The sequence below is a fragment of the Macrosteles quadrilineatus genome, unplaced genomic scaffold (genome assembly GCF_028750875.1).
Source record: "Macrosteles quadrilineatus isolate MER2022 unplaced genomic scaffold, UCM_ALF_1.0 Scaffold_3__2_contigs__length_128488019, whole genome shotgun sequence".
Classification (NCBI taxonomy): domain Eukaryota; kingdom Metazoa; phylum Arthropoda; class Insecta; order Hemiptera; family Cicadellidae; genus Macrosteles; species Macrosteles quadrilineatus.
In genome coordinates this window covers 52,728,163-52,750,565 of record NW_026542596.1, presented here as the reverse complement: position 1 = coordinate 52,750,565, position 22,403 = coordinate 52,728,163, and the positions used below count along the sequence as shown (strand labels likewise).

At 33.7% G+C, this 22,403-nt stretch overlaps 1 protein-coding gene across 4 annotated transcripts in view; it reads right to left on the bottom strand.

Moving 5' to 3' along the window:
• The window catches only part of LOC128988698 (polypeptide N-acetylgalactosaminyltransferase 5), a 40,970-nt gene that overhangs the window by 17,257 nt on the left and 1,310 nt on the right, over positions 1-22,403 (bottom strand). For all 4 annotated transcript variants that reach the window (XR_008490413.1, XM_054410247.1, XM_054410250.1 and 1 more), the window contains exons 2-5: positions 7,840-8,219; positions 6,850-7,001; positions 2,816-2,982; positions 1,315-1,522 (exon numbers count right to left, since the gene is read on the bottom strand). Coding sequence is in view for 3 of the 4 variants with exons in the window: in XM_054410247.1 (XP_054266222.1) it covers positions 1,315-1,522; positions 2,816-2,982; positions 6,850-7,001; positions 7,840-8,136 (824 nt within the window). In the remaining variant the exon portion in view is untranslated. The remainder of the gene's footprint in view (positions 1-1,314; positions 1,523-2,815; positions 2,983-6,849; positions 7,002-7,839; positions 8,220-22,403) is intronic.

The following is a 22,403-nucleotide window of genomic DNA, read 5'->3' as shown; positions in this document are numbered from 1 at the left end:
TAAAATGAGCATAAAATTGGTGAGCCGCTAGATGATCAATATAGTCATTACTTGGAACTGTAGAGGATGGAGAAAAAGCTGAGGAACAAGAGACTGCTGAACAACGATTGAAACAGATCGCAAATCGAGGATTGACAAGATAAAGGAGGATTGACATCTAGATCAAAAAACCATAATTTGGCAAGATAAATTAAACCAAGAAGACGAACAATGAATTTTGCAAGACTTGTTATGACGACATTGGAAAGAGAGATACAAACAAGGAAAATTCAAACCTGCTCAATCTGTGAACGTGAGACCTACACCAATACCCTAGCTGATATGAAGGGACTCTAAACATGTTTAAAGAAAATAAACGTTGATAAATTGTTCCTTTAAAATGTGCTTTTATTGTGCATAATATTTAGACCCGAGCATCACCAGGTTTCTCTGATAGTTTACAATAAGCCTGGCATCTGTTTAAGCTCATGGAATACCTCTGTCCTGCGTGTTTGTTAAGATTGTGTGATGCTAATGCAACCTAGCGTAGGATCGCTGAACTACCTCAGTCGCTTGTCCATGTACTGCAGGACCCATGATGTTAAAAGTTTTTTTTTAACTATAAAACTACTCTGAGATTTTATTTATTTTTTTTTTTTAATGTTGTTAAGCCAAACAAAAACAGAAATTTTAGCATGGTAAAAACTGAAAGTATAAGCATTATAATTATGGACATGACCAAGCTTGTAGCTAAAACTCCCGACCTAGTGACATTGCTTTGCTTCAAGTTAGTTTACCTGTGTTGTGGATGGCTTTGAATGCATGATCAATGTCGCCAATGATGAGACTGGAGCTAAACTCTAGACAGCTGACAGGCTAGTGGCCACATCACAGTTCTCCAGTCCTTCAAAGTCTCACATGATGTTCGCGATTTAACTGTGACCTCGGAAGTTGTTCTTGATTCCTCCAGCAGTCACAGCAAAATCAATAACACCTTGGGAAACGTACATGGCAAAATCAAGAACAACTTCCGAGGTCACAGTTAAATCGCGAACATCATCAGAATCACAACAAAATGGAGAACATCTTTCACAATCATGGCCATATCATCATCATTCTCTCCCTCGATAGTGGAAAAATCGTGTGAACACACAATCCCAGTGAAATTGTCACTTTTCCATCGCATATCTTCGCAGATGCTTCCTGGGATCACAAAACAGAGGCTTGGTTTTCTTTAAACAACTTGAGTTAGGACTGAACATTATTTTTGGCCCCCGACCGAAAATATCGGGAAGCCGCAGACTCCTAATGGCTGTACTCTCATCATCCACTGACCTGTCCAGGGCTATCCTAGCCAGCAGAGGCTCCAGCCAGCCCTCGGTACACTCACAGTGAGCGTCCAGGAATGTGATGACCTGACCCTTGACATGCTTGGCTCCCAGTAGCCGAGCTCTTATCAGCCCTGACCTCTTCTCTGTCCGCAGAACCTTCACTGACACAGGCAGTGTGGCCACGTAGTCCTCTAGCTGTTGGCCCAGATGTTCTGTAAATTTGACACTGCTAAGTCCATGCTATAACCAGAACGACCAGAAGCAGGAGTGGTCGTTGCACATATTTTTTCTTATTTGTTTGTATTATATTAGTTATATTATTATATTTAGTTTTTTGAATAGTATGTTTATTTTAAAATACCTTGTCATAGGCTACTTCTTAGTTGTAACATTGTTCTGTAAAAAAAGATGTTGAAAATAAAAATAAAACGTTAATCTTGGTCACACAAGGGGGAACTATCTATCATGATTAAATTATAACTTGCTTAGACCCTTTGAATATGCAATTATGACCGAATTGAGAATTGGGGTAGGGTTTTTTTTCTGGACTAACAAATCATTCAGATTACTGAAAGTCCACATTAAGTTAATTTTGTTGTTGTTGTCGGAAACAAGAAAATGTTGTTTCTGGGTTGTTGAACAGTGGTACCTACATTTCTCACTTAGGTTGAATGAATTCCCCAAATAGTTAGTGAGTGTCAAATGGTTATTCACATCAATAAGAGTGTTTTGGGACACCAAGCTTGAACGCGATAGCTAGTCGTCGCCCTACGCTCGTGTGAACGGCTCCATTTGATCCTGTGGTCCGCTACCCAGTTGGGCTTACCTAGTCACAGCCTAGTCGGCTAGATAAGTCGCTCGTGTGAACCGGGCCTAACATACAACTACTAAAGTATTAATCTCTATCAAAACAAATTATTCAAGCTTAAAATAACCCTCCTTTCACACTATATGGTTTCATCCGGCAGGCTAAAAACCGTAGGATTATACGCCGTTTCTATGTTTCTTCCATAAAATAAGCAGTATCTAATTGTAAACGATAAATTGCTGCAACAACAGCTGATTGCTGCAGTATTGGCTGGTGGGCTCCCGTTTGATTAATAACTGTACAGTATGAAAGCTTTCATTTAACTACATACGTCTCGTTTGGCGGCAAAAGACGTGTTCCCGCCGTCACCATAAACAGGATAATGTGAAAGTTTTCATGCTCTTTTTACGGGTCTAAAAAATTACCCGTACGATTTTTAACCGAAAGGAGAAAAACCATATAGTGTTAAAGGAGCGTAATAGTGAATTGTGTTTAAGCAGAACTAGTTTTTTTTATTTACCCCACAGAAAAGTACAAATAGAGAAAAACCACACACTATCCAAGTATTTTACATGTTTGTATAGTTTTATCCAACCTTTTATGTTACCCAACATTGTTACTCAGTAGCAAGAAGGCTGGTTAAAAGAGGTTGTACTGTATATTCGGGTATGATATATCTAGATATATATCACTTTACCTCTTTCGCTGGCGTCGTCTACCAACAGAATCTCCCGCAGTAGTGTCTTGGGAGATCTGTTGATGACACTCCACACAGTGCGTAATAGCGTGGACCATGCCTCGTTGTGGAACACTATCACAATGGACGTGGTAGGTAGTAAATTAGGATAAGACTTGTCTTTACACCTGAAAGATTCAATAAATTAGTTAATTCACTTGACAAATTATCAAATATTTTAGGGATTACATTTTATGAATATTCTTAAATCTTTATTTTATTATGGTTTCTTTTCTCTCAAAACAAGAACAACTTTTTTGTGTCCAATCTAAAATTATCTAGAAAGTTAAAAGACACTTAGTTAAAAGGGCTGAGTCTTACTGAGTCAGACCATATGCATATTAATAGAAGTAGACCAAAATCACATAAGACCAATAGATGGAGCACGTTGGCCGCGATGTGAAGCCAGTATTTATCACAAATCTTCACCAAGATGGCGGCTGCCAGCTGTGATGAGCCCTAGTAGCGTGCACAAATGTTAGTTGATATCAATGACATCTGTTGCAATACGCCTTTGCATTATAAATATTTATATTACTAACACAATGACCTTCAAAAAATGTTTTTTTTCTAGAGTTTACCGTTTCTAAGGAATAGTTAGTTTACATAATTAAAAACAACTTTTTGCGCAAAAGAAAAATTCTGAAAAGCTACAAATTAGTTTACAATATATGTATCAATATCATATTAAAGTTTGATTTAGTTCTGGCGTTTGTTGTTTACAATGTACAAATTTTCAAAGTCACAAGATAGTTTCTGAAAATCTTTATACAACTCTCCTAAATATTCTGACTGTCTTATTAATTTTTGTGAGAGCTAAAAATATTAATTTTTAGAAGATTACAAAGAATATAACAAGAACATTTATATATACTCTGTGTTTTCTAATTACTTTAGTAACTTTTCTGTATAGCTCTGAACTTAGAAAAGGATAATGTAACACAAATTAAAATATTAACAAACTGGTGTTTGTTTGCTTCACGATGGACTTTAAAAAACGAGCTTGTCACTTACAACATAAACATTTTTTTTATTTTTACTAAACTAACATAATTTTTTTGTATTGATAAAAAATAAAACCATCAGTCGTTAGACTGAGAAGATGAGAAAGTTAGCCTTGAGGCAGTCAAAGAAGCAGTGTGACAGCAGATGAATACTTCCACTGATTGGCTTTGCAAAGAAACACAAGTGAAGCGGACGTTCAAGGCATTGATCACAAAACTGCTGTCCAGTCAACTAGAATATTACTTGACTTAACTCAACACAAGTCGGTATTTATACATTTCCAACATATAAAACAGCTACAGGTTGTTATGTATAAGCTACCCAGCTATTTCTTCTGTAAAAACAGGAAAATATTTTGGATCCAAAGAAAAACTAATAAAATTGGGTAAAATAAGATCAGCCCAATCAAAGTATCCGTGAAATGAGTATGAGGTAGAAAATACTGTGTTTCTTCAGTCAGATTTAAGGTGGCTAGTCAGAAGTTTGAAAACCTAGAGCTATGTTGAATATATTATTTTCAATCACTATACATGGGTACATGTAAAAGAGAGTCAACAAATTAATACCTAGAATATATTAATCTACACCAAATGTTGCAGCTGCCTTACAGAACAAAATTCAGTTAGGGAATGGAGAGAATTAAACATTCAACTTAAATTGACTCAAAAATGCTCAATAGGTCCCTTATTTAACAAAGTTATGTTTTATTAAACATTTTTACACCAATAATTCTTAAACTTTTGCCATTTTCTCGTCAGGCAAGAGAGGTTTTTTTTAAACTACTACTTAACCACATGTTACCCAACATAAAGTTAAAATATTAAAATAAACACATTGTAGCACGCAACGGGAACCAACAAAACGTTTAACATGTAGGCCTACAACACTTAACCGCACTTAACACTTAACTCGTTGTTTGTTACAATGTATAGATTATTATAATTTGACTTAAAACTCTACAATTTGACGAGTCCAATTTGGATATACAGTACCTAATTTTGTTCTGAATACCACTTGAAAATCCCATATTCGGCAAAACATATGCAGTGGATTGTTAAACACTAAATTTAAACTGCAAGACGAGGTATGTAGGGTAATAGTTTAGTTCTTACTAAGTAGTACAGTGGCCACAAAAATAGAACTTGATAAATTAAACGAAAGTTTAATAAACATTTGTTCAAAAAGTGGGAAATATTACTAAGATGAAACAACCACTCCTTTAAGATGTGAGCCATGCTCATGTTCTTTTTCATATATGATCTCATTCACCTTTCCAAGTGACATTCAAACTTGGGTAGGGCATCTAGCATGTATAATACATACAATATTTCATCTATAGCTTCAGTGAAAAATATCTAGAAATAATTGTCCATAGCTTTTTAGCTGGAAGTGTAAATGTTCCTGTTGCAGCAAACCTACATGCTAAGAGAATTTCCAGATGCTTTATAGAATTGTCATTCAAGGAGGTTTAAAGTAAAGGAACTATAACTTTTTAATGCTATTGAATATTATAGAACTAACTTTTTTAGTAAGAATAGCTGAAACAATTCTTTAATTCCTTTTTTAAATATGAATAGTCATAAAGGTTAACATGGAAAACTCCAGAGCCACTGTAATGGACCCCGAATGGGTTTTGGAGTTAAAGTATGTCTACATGTTAATCGGGAATGTGAGCTACCATCATGCCAAATTTCAGCCCAATATGACCAGTAGTAAGGGTGCATTCTCAAAGAAAGCTGGTTACAAGCGCTTGTAAGCTCGAACCGGCGTGAGAAAAGTCAACATAGTATCAAGCGTGTGCGTTCACAGACAAAGCTTGTGCCGGCTAACAAGCGCTTGTTACAAGCTCTGACAAGCACGCAAGAACGTTTTGTACTTGTTTTCCGGCGCTTGTTGACCAAACCAGTCAGTTACAAACTACTAACAGTGCAGTATGGATGTCGATGAGTTGATAGCTCAAGTATTTAGAGCTTCCAATTTCCAACAAAAATATATTACCCACTTATTGTGGTATTTCCCTCAAAGAGTGGGGGAATTCCCCTTTCACATTCATAATATTATATAGTAAGAAGTAAGATAAGATATACATGTATAAAAATTTGAACGAATGGTGTTTTTGGCCTATGGAGACATACAAATGAAAAAGTAAATCGATACCGGGCCTGCCTAGGTCTTACCGTGCCACCTATGGTAATAGCTACTTCCCTATAGGGAAATTTGCTAAAAGAAGAGGTGGTATCAACTCAAAAGTAGCTCATACTAGAGGGCAAACCCTCTTGAAGAGAAAAGGGAGCTTCTAGTCAGATAGCAGCATTTCCTGAAGATAAAAAGGGATTTCTACTCGGAGAGATAGGGGGTTTCTTGCCAAAGACAAAACTCCTGAGGTTAAAAGGATAGACACTGACCTAAATATCTAAAGTTCAAGGTCTCTGTCTTGGTAGAAGAGAATCCAAAAAACTTGCAACAGTAACTTGAAGTAGGCCTAAGAGAAATCTTGCAAACAAATGGGAGTTGACTTCATTTTGGACTCAGGGTGACCGAGAAGATATCAAATGAAACAGCCAGACATTGAGATGTAAACATCTTAATTGAAGGAATTTTGCAGAAAATTTCTGTTTCTCATGACTTTTTTATGAATAAATCTTTGTTTTATATTAAAGGTTATTTTTAAATAGTTAAAACTAAGATAATATGAGTTAGCTTGGAAAGAAAAAAAACATAACATTTTTTTAAATAGTTGCAACAAATGGAAATTTGCTTAGTCTGCAGGTTTGCTGTGGCAGTGATATTTTTATTTAAAATATGAAAAACCAATCACGAAACAAAGAGAAACCAGTTCTACACAATTCTGTTTGTTGTTGTCTTACAACATATTTTTAAACAATTTAAACACCGGCAATGCAGATTTGAAACTCCCAAACTTTACAAAACGTGATGGATAATTCCGCAACAATCAAAGGTCCTAAACCATTTGAGTTTATGTTTCTCACCCTTCTTGGCGAACATCCTGCAGGGACCTGTTGAGTGAGATCATGTCACTGGCGAGGATGTTGAACTGGTTAAGCTTAAACTTTTCCTTCATCACGGCTTCTTGTTCTGTAGGAATGTTTACAGCCTTTCCCAGCTCTCCGGGCTTGCCATGCTACAATCAAACACTTAGAGGTGAACCAAGGTTGTAGAAAAAACTTAATTCCAAAATGTGCACTTTGTAATGGATGTTGTAATTACGTTAAAGAACAGGGGAAGCTAGTAGGTATTGGGATGAAATCCCTACAAATTAAAGTTTCCCTATAAATTTCCTTAAATTAACGTTTCTGTAAATCTATTTTATATTATTTTCCCCAGATTGGCCAATTTATCTTCCATTCTTTCCAGTGTTGATTCCCCCTTCAAAATATATTCCTGTCTACTGCCTTGGTTATACATTTCATTAGAGAGTAGTTTTTTAATAACTCAAGTAGAAAAAAGATTTCCTGATAAAAAAGCTAACTAGCCTATTAAAAGCTATAATACAAAACAATATATCATCGAGTTATAAATTTTGTAGGCCTACTAAGTAATGTGTAATACAAACCAGATTATATAACAGGCTGACAATAGTGACAATCTCTTATAGTTATGACAACTGACAACTCTTAATTATTGAGAACTTGAATTCAATCAATAAAAAGGTTGATGAATTTCACTAGGCCTATACCAATGCTGCTTACTTAATGTTAGTGTATATTCAAGTTCGTAACTATCAATGACTATACAGTTAAAATCTTACAATTATAATACCATTGATAGATGTACCAGTTTACAATAAGAATAGAACTTCAAAAGCAAGTCTCTCATGTGGATTACCAAGGAAGACTTGATATCAAGGTAGCTTCTCAGGAAGGTTTGTGATTACATTGATTAGGAGTAATTCAAAATCAAGAGTATTTGAAAATGACACTTGTTATTGAGGTTCTACACCGTAAATTCTCCTCACACACCTGTTCAATTACGGTGGGCGCTGGTTTCCACTTCATCAGCTCCCACGGTGAGTAAGTCTTCTTGCCGCGATCCCTCATCAGTTCGTGCAGGTTCCCCCGACCCCGACTACTCGTAGCTGTTTCCCCGCTTGTTGCAACTTGCGCCAGAGCCTGCGGCGGTTCCGTGCCCCCTCCACACCCCCACCCAACACAGTCCGACGAGTAGAACGTCAGTATGACCACATCCACCAGCAGCCATACCAGCGATGTTATCAGTATAACCTTACACGTGTGGATACGAACTTTGGTCCGGAACATGATTGTCACTGCACTCCCGTCACACGTCACACTCCGACATCACTACTGCTTGGATATGTGGACATCACAGCCTCTGGAAGCACCTGAAACGGAACATTGTTGTCTACAAAACTGGGACAAGAATCTTAATAAAATAATAAGTTAAGACTAACACTAACACTAACATTACAAACTAGGTCTTTGAGATACGACTGCGTCACAGACAGAAAAATATTACTAAGTACTGACGTTCAACCTCGTTGCAGACAGCCATCAGAGCAGTTCATCAGAACACAGACATAGACAGGTGCCAGTGACACCTGTTTCGTTGAACTGGTCTGACGAATCGGTAAAAAATAAAAATTAGTCCTGTATAGGGAAATTTGCCTGAAGATTTATAAAAAAAACACTAATAAAATTCCAGCCAGCGGAAATGTGAAAAACTCTCGTGCCTAGTGGTCTTTTACAAAGAAAAGAACTAATCAAATTCTAGCCAATCCTATATTGCTCCTATCTTATACAACCATTCAAGTGGGAGGATGCCATTGAGTGTATTTGAACATAATTAAAAGATAAGGATGAAACAATAACCAGACCCTGAACGCATTTCTTTATTCCAATTTTTTACTTCTTTTAACACTGACACCTAAAAACTTCAGACAAGAAAAAAAAATATCCACTCTTTCAACCTAAGTATTTAAAAAATAACGCACTACCAATGCAACGAACACCTTGAAAGACAAGAAGCTTTTAAAATTGAATGGAAACCAGTGAATCTTCCACACATGACTCTTCTAAAGATTACTGGAAATGCACTAAATGCACTAGGACTTATTCATCAACTAACTACATGATTTATTTATCACCTGACCACTATAGATAATGGAATATTTCATTAGAAAATATTAAACTATTAAAACCTCTTTATTTAACAGTAGGTTTGCAAATAAACAAATTTCAATTCCTGATGTCTTAATATCCTAATGGGTCACATCTCTATTTGACACGTTCACTGCTAATGACGCACTTGTGCGTCATAAGTATATTAGCAGATATATAATACATGATGTATATAATTACATAATATATTTTAATCCACAATTTATAGTATAAAATTTATTTAATTAAAGATATATTGTCACTCAATTAACATGATCATGTTAATGTTTATGTTTTTTAGCCATTTATAAAAGTATTACATATCACTAGCAGTGAATGTGTTAATAAAGAGTGAAAACATTGTTATTCAGTAAAAAAGAACAATTAATTATCAGCTTTGACCTAACACAAATTAAGAGATTTGAGATCAACTCGATCAATATTAATCATAAAGATGAGCAGTGTTCTTAGATAAAATAAACTGAAGCTTTGACAAAAACTTGTGATAAATGTACAGATAACATACACATTTGGTCCAGCATAAATAACCCAATGGTACTGTAACAAAAAATACCATACCACTACATTGGTAGGAGTTTAATAGGGATGATTAAGGCAAAATTATTTACACAAGAAGACAATCTATTCCTCACACAATCCACTAACTATTATGTATTAATGTATTTAAAATTATTTGGTTATATTACATGAAGTGATAAGTTAAACTACTTGAAACAAATAGTGGGTAATTAACATACTTTCACGAGTTGAGTTTTTAATATATTAACACTTTTGTTCCACTGTCGTTTTCAGTTTTTATTTTACAATAGGGAAAACTTGAAAGATCTTTGCAGATAATAAAAGCGATATAAAATCTTACACCGGTTTGTAAGAGGTGAGAGGGAGTGTTGTTAGAAGTCAATTAACAGATCTAATTGGCTCGGCACTTGTTAGCATAATGTGCTAATGTCAGCAACTAGACCATGGCAGACAGTTAGCTACGATATCCCGGGATAGAACCACTGTAGAGAATTAACCATGGACTGGCAACAGGTTGAATCTATGAAAATAGTTATCAGTCTTAAACCTTTTATCAGTTTGTGGTTCAACTGTAAAAACAATTCATAAAAAATCTTCCTTTGGAATTCTTCATAGGTTTGTAATCTAATCTAAAGTCTTACAAACTACAAAGGAAGCAGTACAGTTTTATATATGTAAGAAGAAATATACCTACTTTATATAAACAAAAGAAATAGCTTTGTACGATTTTATTAATTTTGTTAATTGTAAAAATAAAATTATTCTGATTAGGATAGGTCTAGACGCTTTTACAGTTATTCTTAACAAAAGAACAGCTGGTTTGATAGGTTAAAGCTATGAAGGAAGAAACACCGCATAAAAACCTCCATAAACGGGTATGTGTCGCCACATTGGGTAAACCCGAGAGATAACCAATCACATATCCGTCATCTGTGACTTTCTGTCACCAAACGGAGCCTCTTTTGAATAAAAAATTCATCATTACTATTCTGTCTACATGTCACAAGCTAACAGTGCGCTCTGGTTTTAGTTGCTGTAATGCACAGTGTCCCACAGCACAAAGTTGTAAAATATAATGACATAAACCTACAAAGTATCCTTCTAGTTGTTGATAAAAGTACAGATATATTTTTTTCTTTTTAAGAAACATAATAAGGCCAAACTTTCTCATTTCATTGATTGGATAACAGAAGGTTATCTAGTGATTTTACAATCCCAACTTGAAAAGCGGTACAAACAAAAATACACGCTTTAAACGAGTAATCTGAAAAAACTTTGTATAAATTTCCAAAGTCCACAAAGGAAATTCCTCATCCAAAAATATAATAGCTTATTATTAAGCTTTGTATTATTTCCTGAGACACAAAATACTTTGTATAGTAGTTAATAATATGTAAGTAACCAAGTGCTCTGAAATACAATCCTTTAGATTACGGTACTTTATGTTTTAAAATTTGAAAATAACACAAAATATTGAGTACAGTAATTAAATATTTCTCATTAGAGTTCTTGGAATTACAAAATGCATACATGATATCAAAACAAACGAGGCATGATTAGTCTTAGTTTGAAAATGCCATTCATTTCCAAAATATATTTATCAATTCTAGTTCAAAACCATTTTACAAACACTGACACTGGGGGTAGGAAGTGAATGGTCATCCTGCCAAACTGGCTGCATCCTGCTTTATGGAGTAAACCACTCATTACCATATCTGGCACAATTTTGTGTAATAGCAGAGTTTACACGCTCAACCGATCTAGTCAACTTCACTCAGTCCAACCAAAACTATCATTGTATGATTAGGTCTATCAATAAAAATATAAAGTTGTTTGTTGATATTGTTATCTGCCAACAAACATCATTGTCTGTAAATAAACAGGAACTTTGGAAACAAATTGTGGATTTAGAATGAAGGATAAGTTTAATCAACTTTTTAAATAATCTAGGTTCAGTGTGGCAACCACAATACAGGTGTGCTCAAAAGTATATACATATTGGCTATTTTGTGAAGTAGTACAAGGAATTTTACAACAACAATATTCTAACTACATAAAACTAGATAATTTAAACAGTGTAATATTGAGATACGGTATGTTTAAACAAGAAGTAGTAGTTATTAATATTATCCTATTTTTTTGTACTTTTGGCTAACATTATAAGAATTTTAATGATTAAATTAAAAAAAATATTTTGTGTATAGAAACAGGAAGTTTTGTTTTGTATTATGAAATTAAAGCGCAACTTTTTTGTTGAGTAAAATCATTCTTCGAATTTTGAGCTCGTCTTTTTTGTTCTGACAACTAAGTTTACTATTAATTAATGCCGTAAAATAAAGCAGAATTTTCATATAAAAAGCAGTTTGTGCCAAACAAATAAACAAAAAAATATTTAAGGGCTATTCTTAAATCAAAAATATTTTTTGTTAATCTCACAATTTCTTTGAACATTGTCAACACATGAATTTACACTTATCTCTATTTTAATGGCAAAAAGTACGCCTATTAGCGTTTGACAAGGTGAACAACACCAACGCCTTGAGAGAGAGAGTAAGAGAGAGAGAGAACAACTTTATTACAAAATCATCAAGATTTGAAATGGTGTCAACAATTAAACAAATACTTGATTTTTAAAACGGACATAAAACAATAACGCAGTTAAAAGACAACACGACTAACTGACAAGCAACAAGCATGGCGCAACAAGCAACAATGATGGGAACTTGCTACAGGGATTTCCCCGACACAATGTTGGGAGTCATGGAGAAAGTATTTGTGGAGTCTGATAGCATTCCAGCGACCTTGGGCTGCAGGTCAGCTGCTCATCAGAAACTGGTTTGACCTGACGTAAAGGTCATCCGCAACTAGCAACTGTCTCATCGCTAAACTGGTAAAACAGCGCAAAACTGTATTGTGAGCAAAACTAACAGGCGTGTCAACACTGGGAGTGAATGGTTGTGGTAATACTACAGTTGGGGGAAAATTTACTTGTTTCTAGCATCTAAATCTAGGTACTCTAATACTAATTCAGTTTAAAAAATCTTTGTACGATTAAATTTACAGTTCTACAGTTCTACTGTACCGATTGATTAATTAATGGGTCGTCGGAAAGTTAACTTTTTGTAGATTTGCAAATAATTAAGAAATTTTGTTTTTGTTAGGATTTCTGATTTAAAAAATATGTTTTACACAAGAAATACATTAAAACCGGGGTTTATCACATTTATATTTGGATGCATCTTTTGGCTGCCTTTATTGAGTATTTTTCAAGAAATACATGATTGTCAGTAATAGGAAATTGTATTCTCTTTTGGAATATCACCTTCCACTTTGGTCGATTTCCTCACCATTTAAAAGTTATTAGCAAAAAAGCTAAGCAACCCCCTACTTTACAGTGATGAGAAAATAACTTACTAGATTTTGTTTTAATTTTGTACAACTAACGGATTGTTAGAAATGGGTTTGCTATAAGACTCAAGAAGAAATAATGGTAAAAGTATTTGTTTTTTCATGAAATTGATTGCAATGTGTGTATAGATCTATGCTAGTGCAAGGACAAGCAGACATGTACACGGGATTTTATATCAAGGCCTATAGAAGATTAGGGAAATCAAGACAGTTGAACTGATGATTATAAAAATCAATGCAATTGTTGATTATGGAAGGGAAAACATGTACATAAACAATAACTAGGCCTACTGTTGATTGTATTGAAGATGAGATTATGTTTTAAAATTGCAGTAGTAAAAGTTCTTAAAACCAGCATAGCCTACTAGTTCTTAAAACCAGCATAGCCTACTGTTTAGTTAACTAATGCATGTTTGATTTGATTTTATGTTTGTGTTTAATGCTCTGTGAATGAATAGTTACTTGGAGATAACACTATATGTACACAATATACTATTATGCCAACCCAGAAAACATTTTGTATGTGTTCTACCTTTGACTACAATAGACTACAATACAACTACAAATTCTACAAACTAGAAATTCCATCCCCACGTTAAACTTGTACTTGTAGCCAGTCATTTAACCAAAATCGTCGTAGTTGATGTGAGCCACAGACAGATTGTGCTGATCTAAATTACTGATTTCTGTCGAATACACGATCTTTTTTACCAACTCAAACTAATGGAATGACTTATTGTGAGCTATAGCAACTGTTGTGACCCATTAACTATGTCAGCAACAAAAAATAAGGTAGAAAATAGAGTTTTAGTCACTAGCGAGCGCATACTATAACTGGCTCACACAACGTTCTTTTTTAACAAAAAATTGGCCACAGCTGGTCCATATACATATATGGGACGTCTACTTCAGTATCCAATAGTCAATGGTTCTACACAATTAACAACAACATACATGAAGATCAATAAAATGTCATGTCGTATCCTGATTCCTACATATAAAAATATGTATTCAATAAGCACCTTTCTATCTATCAATCTATAAGTGTTTAAAAACATTGTATTGAGCTAACAGATCAAATTTTAAAACCCATTTAAAATTTGTAGCACATTCAATAGCTTAAGTTTAGGCTAGGCCTACTTGTTAATTGCAGGCCTACAGTATTTTATGCTTAAAAATTATATTTTTTCACAAGCTACTGGAATAACTCAATGAATCAATGATTGATAACATTTTGACAGAAATTACAAATTAAAATGATTGGTTTTGTTAATTTAAATCAAAGTTTTATTGGCATTATGCTTTGCGAATTTATTAATGATGGAGGTTTGCTTGTTCAAACAATAGAACGGCTCGATGAATCAATAATTAATTTAACTGAAGCCGACAAAAGAAAGTTAAAATGATTGCTTTCCTGATCTAGGTCAAATGAAATGTACGTACTAATCATAAAACACAAACTCTGTATTACAGTACTGAGCTATTGAAATTTTTTAAACAAGTATTTATGTGTTTGAGTATTTTTTAGGTTCAGTAGGTAAATGGAATGATTAACATAGTTACAATCTGTTTAGAAAAAATGTTTCTAGCTTATTTAAAGGTCTCGGGGGAAAATTTTTGGAAAACTTCATAAATGCATTACGATGTAGTGTTGATAATTTTTCTAAAAAAATTTAATCCACTTCGTCATAAACTTTTATAAACTGAAATACATGTTTTAAAAAATTGTGATAAATAGTTGTTTATATAAAGTCCAACCCTAAACTTAGTAGTAAATTAAGAAAACCCACGGTACAGTAAATAATACCCCCGCCGCAGCAAACCTGCAGACTAAGCGAATTTCAACTTGTCTGATTACCGTACATATTTACTAAAATACTTCCATAAATAAGACATATTTTATTTATTCCCAATTTAAATAACATTAGTTATAACGAATGCTTAGGTTTGCTGCTACGGGAAGGTAAACAGTGTTTTTTGACCAAACAACAATAGTATAGGATGAAATAAATAAGTTTGCCAAATTTGATCAACATATATCCATAAACAAGTAAACTACAACAGTTTTCATTTTCTTTATAAGAATAACATGGGAATTTTAAATTTGCATTTTTTTGAATTTTCTCCGTGACCGTTAGGCATACAACAATGCTTCAATATACTAAATTATTTCTTTTTTTAAGCTCTACAAAATGGTTAGGAAAGAAATTCTAAAATTTTATATTTTTAGGGTCAAAAATGGGAAAAACCCATTTTTACCCCATAAAACCCCCCATAAAACCCCCCATAAACCCCTGTTCTCATGGTCCGATTATGCTGGATCGCGAACTCGTTCGAATAAATGTAGGTTTACATGTTTGTACCAAATTTCATCAAAATCGGATCATTTTTGCTCGAGTTATCGCGCTAACGGACACATATATGAATTTGAACGGATGGTGTTTTTGGCCTCTAGGGACCTCAAAATAAAAAAAAATCGGTCCCGCGTCCAGGTCTTACCATGAGTACTACGGTAATAGCTTATTCATATGGGAAATTCGCTAAAAATTCATGATTTTTTTTATAAAACTGCAATTCTATTAGAAAATACAATATCCATTTTTAACATAATCTGTATTTTTAATTCACCATATTCTATCATCTAACATGCTCACAGAACATAGTTTTCATTTCTTATCTCAAGTCAAGACAACACAAAAAATAATTATTACAAACAATTAAAGTAGGCCTACTCTCTTTGTTCATATGCCAAAAATTAATATTTGTCAACACTTGGAAGTGAACTTTCACCAGGGTCGTGTCTTCATTAGTTCATGTAAATCTCTTTCATTAAACAATTACATGACTCGTCTCCCTTGGCTTTCTTAGTGGGACAGAGCTGTTGGGTAATACTTTAAGTAAAATTTTAATAACAGAGAAAATTTAGAAACTCATTCGGTACTCTTATTATAAGTTTTATGGTTCTTAATATTATTTAATTATTCATAACAAATTAAAAACAACTTCTATCAGCATATATTCAAGTAATATCACTAATCAGAATACAAAACAATAAATATCTCACAGAATACCTGTCCTTTTGCATTAGGGTCTACTTATTTTGAAAATGAGTATGAGCTTAAACTAATTCTTATTAGCCTGTTGTGATATTCTTGTTAAAATTTCCTTTTTCTTTACATTATTCCTATTTATATTTATTTTAAGAAATAGAGAAAACAGCTTTAAAACTGATCCGGTATGACTAGCACGTATGTTGAGTACAACATGTGCTAATTAAAAATGTAAATATTTTGTGCCTTTGACGGTGGTATTATTTCATTGTGGGTTAGAACAATTTTGACAAAAATTGAACAACATGACGTACAGTACTTAAATTAAAAGTTACTTAGGCTGCTAAAAAATATTTATGCTAAACAATTTAAATTATTTATGCTGTTGGTAAAGATGAGACTGTTCAACAAGTACAGAACATGTAAAGCATGATGAAAATCTACTTGTTGACACCATAATCGTACTAAGTAGTTATGTTGTTGTCAAGGCTATTTGAAATATATTAGCTATGATGAAGCTGTACGCAAATTCTGCCCGTCAACCCTCGCTTTCTTTACGGAACCCATCGACCAGAAAAGTTCCTGGATGAGATGCAAGATCAGGACTTGCTGGTCGCTGGGGTGTGGAGTGGGAAAGTAGCAGATCCTGCCTGTCATTAGTTCCACCCAGTGTCACCTCAGGCTGTTACACAGCTGTCATCGACATTGTGATCAACTCTTAAATAGCCTTATGTTATTACCCAAAACTATAACACATGCTAAATTTGCAAACCTCTGGGCATTGAAATTATGCATTTTAGCGAATTACACATAAAGGGAGTAAGCTATTACCGTAGTACTCATGGTAAGACCTAGACCCGGAACCGATTTACTTTTTCGTTTTGAGGTCCACAGAGCCAAAAAACACCCTCCGTTCAAATTAATTGTAATATAGTAATACATATTATATGTGTATGTGTGTGTGTGTCCGTTAGCACGATAACTCAAGCAAAAATTATCCGATTTTGATGAAATTTTGTAAAAATGTGTAAACCTACACTTATTTGAAAGAGTTCGTGAACCATCATAATCGGACTATGGGAACGGAGTTTTATGGGGTTTTTTTGGGGTAAAAATTTATTTTTCTCACTTTTCACCCTTTTTCCAACATTTTATGACTTCTTTCCAAACCATTATGTAGAGCTTAAAAAATTAATACTTTGCATTGAAGCGATGTTGTAATCCTATGCCTAACGGTTACAGAGATTAAAAAAATTAATTTAAATTTCCCTGTTATTCTTATAGGAAATAAATCTGACAATTTTAAGGGGAATAGTTTAGTACAAATCCAGCCAGGTAAATAGAAATTTGCTTAGCCTGCAGGTTTGCTGCGGCGGGGATATTTGAACGGAATTGGCACACGGGAGGGACTAAGGCTAAAGGTGTAGTGACGTCATATCTCTAGTGGCTAATGTCTTCTCTTGAGGCAACACGATTACCGTAACGAGACGATGTGATTACAGCGGCGTTCGTGGTGGTATCGTTTCGGATTGGTGTTCAGGAGGTCCCAGGTTCTAAACCAGCCGGAGATATTAACTTTTTGTCAAAGACTTTTGCTAAGAATGTGAATACTTCTTAACTGTACATCTTTTTTTAGAATTTGATGCATTTATAATTTTATTTATGAACAGAACTTTTTTTTAATATTGAACCTTTAATAGATTTATCTTATATCTTTTTTATAGTATCAGCAAGTTTGGTTGGTTAGGTTAGGTTATGACAGTTTAATTTTATAATACTAAATTTTAAAATTAATTTTATAATTAAAAATTATAAGTTATCATTAATTATTATTTTATATAGTTTTTATATTATCAGCAAGTCTAGTTGGTTAGGTTATGTTATAACAGTTTATAATTTTAAAAATTAAAAATTTATTTTATAATTTATAAAAAATTACCTATTTCATAATTAAAAAGTTAATTTTATAACTAAAAATTTAAAAAATAAATTGAATTTTTTCAACTTAGCGGTGCTAGCGGCGAACGCTGACACTACAAGATATGTTAGCCTTAGTCCCTCCCGTGTGTCCCACCGATATTTGAACTAGACGCGTTTTTGCAATGAATTTGTCAGCTCACTTTGTTGGTTTTGGTTGTTTGATGTCTTGATTCTAAGCTACCGTACCTATTCTAAAACCTCTAATGAGTTAACTGTCACCTGTAGGTGCAGGACTTTGGCGGCTAACTAAATGACGGGTAAGAGAAATTCCTTTAGCTGCCACCAAATGACAACAGTTTGAAAAAATACTACGTAGCCTAAATAATTTCAAAAAACAAAAATTTACCCATATAGCCACCATTTTTTTCCAAACTATTTTTTATTTAATAGGCGTAGGCCTAGCGGTTTTTTTTAGTGAATTTACATTTGGTGCACAGATGAATATTTACTTTCCGTAAATTTAATAACACGTACAATGCTGATCAAGAAGTTATTTACAGATGAATAGGCCTAACCCAAAGACCTTGTATTTTTGAGAAAACATTTTTTGATTGTGTGTGTTTTCATAAGGAGGTTAATAAAAATGTTTAAACTGAAATAACATAAAAACTACGTAGGCCTAGGTAAACAAAACTACTGTGGTGGTTTTATGTAGACAATTTTAACAATACCAAATTTAGCCCAGGAAACATGGTTCACAAATAAGGGAGATAGGCCTACCCTTAGATTGAAAAAAGAATAGGGTATGAACTAATTTCTAAGATGCTGTTTACATACATGATACACATCTATACATCGATAAGTTACATGATACACATGTCTGCCGACTAATCCAAACCAGACCATGTCGGACCGTGTGTCTGCAGACAATCGGACAAGTCCACGGTCTGTTGAGAATGCCAGACGGGCTTGGCCGACACAACTGACTGTGTCGGACTGTGTATGGGCTCAACAGACTTGGTCTGCGTACTGGCAGTTGATTCAGGTTGTTTTGTGGACGTTAAGAGTAAAGAAGATTACAAATGTGCAGTAACAACAAAGGGTTTAGGGGGGACTTTATTGTATTGTGCAGGACTAGGCCTATGGCGTACTTTTAGGACATACAATACAGCAACAAACACTTGAGGAAAGTGAGTTTAAGTGCTGGAAAAACTTCATGTAATTGAACCAGAAGCTACAATCAAATTTGTACAGAAGAAGATCGATAACTTTAGGTCATGTTACCGACAAGAATTTTAAAAAGTTGAAAATTCGAAGAGCAGTGTACGTAGCTGGCCCTGATGACGTATACACTGGTATTTCAAGCTGCTTCATAAAAGACCAGGAATATGCAAAGAAATAAGTTTCAACTCCATACATTTAGTTTTTTGCGAGGAGAGCTGTCATCTTCAAGATAAAAGCATATCCGACCCAAACTGAAGTGTGAAGGCCCATCAATGCTGACCGAATAATACCGAGAAGCCACACGGAGATTCTGCAGACGAAATGGCAGTCGGAACACTGGTCGGATCGTGTGCAGTAACAGCCAGACTTGACAGACGGATTGCAGACCGGGCAAGTCTGCCGACATGTCGGACCTTGTAGGGGCGGGGGGCTTTTCTCATAAGAGAAAAGCTCTACTATAGTTTGAGTGCATTTTTCTAGAATGATTTCACCATTTGTTGGACAGTGATAACTCCAACTAGGAAGTTGTGTAAATATTGTACATAGGCCTAGGCCTATTTCGCGTTTACTTGTCACAAACATCTATCCATAGATCCAAACTTTCTCACTTATAATATTAGTAGGATAAATTGTTGGACACAGTTTATCCAGTGCAAACTGGTTTCAAGCAAAGAAGGTAATAGACAGGCCTAATTTATTTTATTTATTTATTTACCAACGGCAATACACCAATTTACAAAGATAATCAGTAGTTTGACAGCTTCAACTTAGTGAATATCTGTGCTTATGACTAGATTTAACAATAATAAAAACGAAATTGATAACAATAATAGACAATGAAATGCGTTGTCCCTAATGAGTCTCTCATAGTGTCCCGCTAAACATTCTATTAAGTTTAGGCTATTTGGTACAGTTCTGTAACAAACCTGCAATATATTATCGGATTAAATAACAATATAGCCTATATCGATTATGATTCAGCTCGATATTAATATTGCATCGAATTAATTTTACCAAATGAAATAAATAAAAAAACAACAACAAAATTAATAAGTTTAAGTTGTTTTTTTTATCCTTGGTTTTATCCTCAATTTGTACGACTACTTAGCCTAAAACTGGAAGAAACTAAGTTAGGCTATACATTTTCTAACCCTATGCAGTAGTCATATCAAGTTTTGGTTAAGTTATTGTTTGTTTTGTTACGGTAACGTTCATCAAAAACTTTGTTTTTGATTGAATAACTTATAGGCATCGGCCTATTATAAAATAACTTAACTTATAACTTAAACATTGATTGATATTATAACTAACTTAATATAAGTTACACTGATATTATGAACGATATACTCATTCAAATGAGTGTAGGAAGTAAACTAAAGTGTAGACAAAAAAAACAAAACATTTTACCATATGAAAATTAACTAAAACCCATAATCAAAACATAAGCCTACATTATTGATAACAATTTTAAGAAATACGTGTAGGTAGGCAATAAACTAAAATACCCCCGCCGCAGCAAACCTGCAGACTAAGCGAATTTCCATTAGCCTGATAGGATTTCACATTAAAATTCCTCCTATATCCTTCCCGCCTATATCATATTTATTCCCTACTAGCTGTTGTACTCGTGCTTTGCAACGGGAAGAGGACACAAAATAGAAACATTTTAATCTTTACATCTGTTGCGTATAATAGTTACACATCCACCAACGCTTTTAGAAACAAAATTAAACTTTCATGGCCTTAGAAACGCTTAAGTTATAACTTTTATATCTGGTAATTAGTGGATACCACCATTTTGGTTTTGAATAATTTTAAATCTTGTGTAGGCTGATATGAGAAAAAACTGACCAAATCTTTGAATACAACTTTCACATACATGATTTACCTTAATCTCCCTTAGTTACATACCTTTTTTCTTTATTTTTCACGTTTTAAATTTCAACTTTGAAGTTGCAAAAACGCTAAAATTAAATTTAAATGAACATGATTTAATTTCACTCTTCTTCGTATTAAATCACAAATCCTTCCATCTTCAGTTTCTTCACTCACAATAAATCATTATCAAAACTAACTCAGCTGTTATAAATTTTAGAAATATTGTTGTGTCTGGATGTGTACAGAGCTAGGGACTACACCTGTGGTCCGATTTCGATGAAATTTGGTATGTTGGTTCTAATCCATGGTATCTCCATGCTTTTTTTTATTTTTTTGAAATTCTGATTTTTAATGGGGATTTTCCCATAACCAGATAAAAAAATCAGATTTTCTCGAAAATGGCCCGAACGATTTTGATAAAAATTTAGTATGTTGTAGCCCTTTAAATTCTGAACAAAATGGTACAAATCCCATTTCTGTAAAAATTATGGTTCAAAAGTTATTGTAAATTATGTTATTTTCCCATAAAAAACCCCATAAAATAACGGAAAATCAGATTTTCCCAAAAATGGCCCGAACAATTTTGATAAAAATTTTGTATTTTATTGTCCTTTAAATTCTGAACAAAATTGTACAAATCCCATTTCCGTATATTTACTCTCACCGCTTACACATGATAAAGGTTGTTGACAAACTTATGGGAGAAAGTATGTGTCAGAATACTGATACTGTTTATTTATTTCTATAATCATTGACATTGAATTTTTTTTTTATTATACACCAACCACATAATTGTTTGAAATATTATATTTCATTTCATTAGATCAGCTGTCTTAAATTGTAAAATATGCAATTTGGCAGTTCTTGTTTATTTTGAAATGTCAAAGCAAATGTAAACATTGTGAGTATTCTCATTGCTGCCATGGTGACCAATCAATATTTACTTTTAAAATCCTCACCTCAGAACTTTTGAAGCCAAAGGGGCAAAGCCCACGGTCAGTATTGAAGTGTGAATAGTCCTATAATGGTCCTTGGTATGGTAACTATATTTTTGTAAAATTTAAGCTATGTTGTTTCAGTATTTTTCACACCTATTAGTAATACACATACAGACAGACACCATTAGATTTTTATATAATAGTATAGAGTATAGATTTAAATAGAATTAGTTTAGGCCTAACGAGTACTTAGGTTTGCTGCAACAGGGAGGGTAAAAAGGTGGTTTTTTTTATGTTAATAGTTTAGTAAGAAATGAATGTATTTTCCAAATGCGATCAAAATATGTTCATAAACAAGTAAACTACAACAGTTGACTTATTCTCCATAAGAATAACATGGAGATTTTAAATTTACAATTTTTTGGAATTTTCTCAGCAACCATTAGGCGCA